Here is a 5,230-nt window from a genome sequence, read left to right as displayed (position 1 = left end):
GCACCGGCCCTGGTCTTGCTCTGATTATCAGAGGGAAACAGGGACTCAGTTCCTACCATCTGCAGGGCCTGCTGGGGAGACCAGCAGGTACACGCTGATCGGAGGGGGCTGTGGGGGGAGAGCTGATGTCCCCTTCCCACTCCTTCGCAGTTCTGGTGCGCTACCTGCGGGAAGACAACAAGCTGCACTCGGTGAACCTGCAGCACGCGCACGTGGCGGACGGGCAGAGCCACACCATCATCGTGCGCCTGAGCGGGCTGCGCGGGGACATGCTGGGCGTGGAGCTCTACGTCGACTGCAAGCAGATGGACTCCAGCGTGGGGCTGCCCGAGCTGTCGGAGATCCCCCTGGCAGAGGTGGAGTCCATCGAGGGGCGCACAGGGCAGAAAGCCTACCAGAGGATGCAGGTGAGTGCCAGGACCCCGCTCACGCCCTTGGAGATTGGCAGGGCTGCCCCCCCCCCATCTGACTCCATCTCACCTTGCACATCAGGGGGTTGTGGAGTCGATGAAGCTGATCCTGGGAGGGTCCATGAGCCGTGTTGGGGCCCTGAGCGAGTGCCCTTTCCAAGGAGACGAGTCCATTCACAGTGCAGGTAATGGCACCTCCATGCCCTGCGCCAAGCAAGGGCAGTGTGGAGGGGCCTCCAATGCATGCTACATGCTGTGGCACACAGAGGTGGGAGATGACAGCGCGCTGCACGAGGGGATGTTCCTGCCTCTCCCAGTTCAGGTGTCCCTATGTGGGTGGGAGCTCCTGTGCTGTGCACACGCTGACCAGGAGCAACCGTGCAAGGTGATGGTGCTGGGCTTTGATGGCAGCATTTGGTAATATGTTGTCTCTCTCCTTGCAGTGACAAGCGTGCTGGCCTCCATACTGGGTAAGTCCTTGCTCTGCAGCCCCCTTTCCCTGGTGTGAGCGTGATGGCATTTGGGGCTCCACAGAGGCAGAAAACCCTCCACAGCCTGTCCCAGGGGCCCAGCGTGGTTTGGATCAGAGGGCATGGGATGTGCCACAGGGGAAGGGGTCCTGTGTGGACAGGCTGTTGGCTGTCTTGTCCTCCTGTTTTGATGCCAAGGGACAGAGCAGTTCCAGCCTGTGGCCCTGAGAGGCTGCATCCATCCTGGGGCTGACCTTGTCCTTCCTGTTCCTGGCAGGTGAGCAGACCAAGGCTCTGGTCACACAGCTAACCCTGTTCAACCGAGTCCTGACCGAGCTGCGGGAAGATATTAGGGAGCAGGTGAGATGCTGTGGTGGTATCGGCTCTCCCTGGGCTGGATTCCCAAGAACATGGTGCCAGCCAGGACACTGCATCCCCCCAACGCTCCGTGCTCTGCTGCCTCGCAGGTGAAGGAGATGTCTCTGATCCGCAACACCATCATGGAGTGCCAGGTCTGCGGTGAGTGCTGGGTGCGGCTCTGCTCCCACCTTAGGGGGCAAAGGGCCACCCCGTCTCACCCCCTGCCCGGCCCCTCTCTTCCCAGGCTTCCATGAGCACCGGTCCCGCTGCAACCCCAACCCCTGCTTCAGCGGCGTGGACTGCATGGAGACGTACGAGTACCCCGGGTACCGCTGCGGGCCCTGCCCGCCAGGGCTGGAGGGCAACGGCACACACTGCGCCGACATCGATGAGGTGGGCACGCTCCTGAGGTGGGTCAGCAGCCCCAGCGCTGCCAGAGCAGCACGGGCAGATGGTGCTGCCCCTCTCCGGAAGCTTCCTTAAGCCGGGGAAGGGCCCCACCAGGATGCCCCAGGGCAGTGGTTACCCCGATGGGCAGGAGGCCATGCCCAAGGGTAAAGCCCATCTCTCCTCATGCGGCAGTGCGCCCATGCCAACCCCTGCTTCCCCGGCTCCAAGTGCATCAACACAGCCCCCGGCTTCCGCTGTGAGCCCTGCCCCCGTGGCTATCGGGGCAACACCGTCTCTGGCGTGGGGGCTGACTACGCAAGGGCCAGCAAGCAGGTGAGTGAGGTGCCACGAGGCTCAGCGGGATCCCTGTGGGTGCTCCAGGGACGGATGGAGGATGCTGTGCCTTCTGGAAGAGGGCAGCTTTCCTGGGACAGGAACAGGCAGAGCTGCAGACAGGGAAAGGCCCTGTGTGACAGTTTCTCCTGTGCTGCTCACAGGTTTGCACGGATATTGATGAATGCAACGATGGGAACAATGGGGGCTGTGACCCCAACTCCATCTGCACCAACACACTGGTGAGAAGAGTTGCCCCACTCCTCTGCCTGGCATCAGGGGCCGCTCTGCTCCCCTAATCCTGCCCCTGCTCTCTCTTGTCCAGGGCTCTTACAAGTGTGGTCCCTGCAAGTCAGGGTTTGTGGGGAATCAAACATCCGGCTGCATCCCACAGAAGTCCTGCAGCACTCCCACCTCCAACCCCTGCGACATCAACGGCTTCTGCGTGTTCGAGAGGAATGGTGAAATTTCCTGTGCGGTGAGTGGGGGACCGGGGCAGGGGGAGAGTGGGTATCAGCATGGGCAGCAGTTGATCTTGCCAGGGCCCTTCCCCGCTTCCCAGACCCTGATTTCTTCTTTCTTCAGTGCAACGTGGGCTGGGCTGGCAATGGCAATGTGTGTGGGCAGGACACAGACCTTGATGGCTACCCAGATGAGCCCCTGCCCTGCATTGATAATAATAAGCACTGCAAGCAGGTGGGTTCTTGGAGAGGAGGGCAGCACCCCCCAGGCAGGGTGTGCTGGCCTCAGGCGGTCCAGGGCAGGATTTTGCTTCAGACCTCATTGCCTCCCCATCTTTTAATGCTGTCTCTGCCTGCAGGACAACTGCCGCCTGACACCGAATTCGGGGCAGGAGGATGCCGACAATGATGGCATTGGGGACCAGTGTGATGATGATGCTGATGGCGATGGCATCAAGAATGTGGAGGTGGCTGTGCTGGGTGGGCAGGACGTGCCCGTGGCTCTGGGGACCATGCTGGGTAGAGGGGCTTCTCCCTTTGGCTTGGTGCCAACTCCTTCAAGATACTCCTCCTGGGGGCCTGCAGGCTTGTGGCTCTGGGATGGTTTCACTCAGCATGTTGAAGATGTCCTCCTGCCCTGACCCATTTGGGACAGTGGCCTCGTATCTGCCAGTCACTGCAAGCATGGGCATCTCTGTCCTCTTCCCCACAGGACAACTGCCGTCTCTTCCCCAACAAGGACCAGCAGAATTCAGACACTGACTCCTTTGGGGATGCCTGTGACAACTGCCCCAACGTGCCCAATAACGATCAGCGGGACACGGACAGCAACGGCGAGGGGGATGCTTGTGACAACGACATCGATGGGGATGGTGAGAGGCTCTCGGGACTGCTCTGCCCGTGTGGGCCAGTGCTGCTCCGAGAGCTGGGGTGCTGTCACGCCAGCCTGGGGGGAGAATGCATCCACCCAGCGCCATCCTTGCAGGGATTCCCAACGTGCTGGATAACTGCCCCAAGGTGCCCAACCCTCTGCAGACAGACCGGGATGAGGATGGCGTTGGGGATGCCTGTGACAGTTGCCCTGAAATGAGCAACCCCACTCAGGTATGGCTGGGGCCACGCTGGGACAGGGGGAGCAAGGCCCTGAAGTGAAAGGCAGGGGTTGGGGGGTCCCCCCTGCAGCACAGATGGGTCCCCTTGTCTCAGGGTGTCTGCTGAACTAGGGCTCTGGTCTCCTCCAGACAGATATGGACAGCGACCTGGTAGGAGACATCTGTGACACCAATGAGGACAGGTGAGGACTGCGCTGCTGGGGGGTCACCTCGCTGTCCCATCCCACTCCATCCCCAGGGGCAGGGCTGGGTTCTCCTCCTGGGGATCCAGGAGGGGGGTGTCTTTGGGGTTGGCAAGGGTTCTGGGATGCGGTGCCGGGTTCCCCATTCACGGCACTGCTCTGCCCCTGTTCTTGCTCTCAGCGACGGGGATGGGCATCAGGACACCAAGGACAACTGTGCTGAGATCCCCAACAGCTCCCAGCTGGACTCGGACAACGATGGGCTGGGGGATGAATGTGACAATGATGATGACAATGATGGCATCCCTGACTACGTGGCACCTGGCCCAGACAACTGCCGCCTCATCCCCAACCCCAACCAGAAGGACTCGGACGGTGAGTGTGGGTCAGGCAGGAGAAGTCAGAGCCACATGGGCTTGGCCCAGCCCTTTACTGGGGGTGCGTGTCCCCAGGGAACGGCGTGGGCGATGTGTGTGAGGAGGACTTCGACAATGACACAGTGGTGGACCAGCTGGACGTGTGCCCAGAGAGCGCTGAGGTGACGCTGACCGACTTCCGCGCCTACCAGACTGTCATCCTCGACCCCGAGGGGGATGCCCAGATCGATCCCAACTGGGTTGTACTCAACCAGGTGTGGGTGCTGCCCTCCATGTTTCTGGGGACTGTGCTGCCGGGGTGGGAGCAGAAGGGGCCCAGGAGGTTCCTGGGGATGCCACTCACCCAGCTGTCCCCTGCAGGGCATGGAGATTGTGCAGACCATGAACAGTGACCCAGGCTTGGCTGTTGGTAAGAGGTGCTCTCCCCCTGCAGACCCTATGGGGCAGCCCCTTACTTCTGCCCCCCCCATGCTGGAGGTGAAGTCTGGTTTTTTTGCCTCATGGAGGGGCTGAAGGGTGGGCTAGAGAGAGCTGGGGCACGGGGTCCCGTGCTGGGGGAGAGGCCTTCCTGCAGCATTTGCCTGCCTGCAGGCTACACGGCCTTCAACGGGGTGGACTTCGAGGGCACCTTCCATGTCAATACGGTCACCGACGATGACTACGCCGGCTTCATCTTCAGCTACCAGGACAGTGCCAGCTTCTATGTGGTGATGTGGAAGCAAACGGAGCAGACGTACTGGCAGGCCACCCCATTCCGTGCTGTGGCTGAGCCAGGGCTGCAGCTCAAGGTGGGTGCTGGCCGACCTGTGGGATGGGTCGCGTCCTCCCAGCCAGGGGCCCCCCTGACCCCCCATGCCCCCACAGGCAGTGAAGTCCTCGACGGGCCCCGGGGAGCACCTGCGCAACGCGCTGTGGCACACGGGCCACACGCCTGACCACGTCCGCCTGCTCTGGAAGGACCCACGCAACGTGGGCTGGCTGGACAAGACGTCCTACCGCTGGCAGCTGGCACACAGGCCCCAGGTGGGCTACATCAGGTGAGCGGGGACCAGGCGCGGGGGCTCAGAGGCTGCTGGGCTGGGGGCTGCTCTGGCTGCGGCACAGGGGAGGACGGTGCTGCTGGGCTGGGTCCGGC

General features: G+C 62.2%; 1 protein-coding gene across 1 annotated transcript; it reads left to right on the top strand.

Annotated features, from left to right (window-relative positions):
* Window positions 1–150: 150 nt before the first annotated feature.
* THBS3 (thrombospondin 3) lies at window positions 151–5,136 on the top strand (the record flags this gene model as incomplete). The annotated part of the gene is made up of 19 exons (XM_008943635.1): window positions 151–407; window positions 493–595; window positions 854–880; window positions 1,158–1,240; window positions 1,348–1,399; window positions 1,485–1,633; window positions 1,823–1,963; window positions 2,128–2,205; window positions 2,289–2,441; window positions 2,549–2,659; window positions 2,784–2,891; window positions 3,137–3,296; window positions 3,410–3,528; window positions 3,666–3,718; window positions 3,900–4,093; window positions 4,171–4,349; window positions 4,456–4,504; window positions 4,687–4,883; window positions 4,960–5,136. Coding segments are annotated over 19 exons (2,390 nt in total), but the record flags the coding sequence as incomplete, so codon positions are not given.
* Between the last annotated feature and the right edge of the window lie 94 nt (window positions 5,137–5,230).

The sequence above is a fragment of the Merops nubicus genome, unplaced genomic scaffold (assembly GCF_000691845.1).
Source record: "Merops nubicus isolate BGI_N331 unplaced genomic scaffold, ASM69184v1 scaffold37357, whole genome shotgun sequence".
Classification (NCBI taxonomy): domain Eukaryota; kingdom Metazoa; phylum Chordata; class Aves; order Coraciiformes; family Meropidae; genus Merops; species Merops nubicus.
The sequence above is the reverse complement of the archived record's forward strand: the minus strand, read 5'-3'. Positions and strand labels throughout refer to the sequence as shown.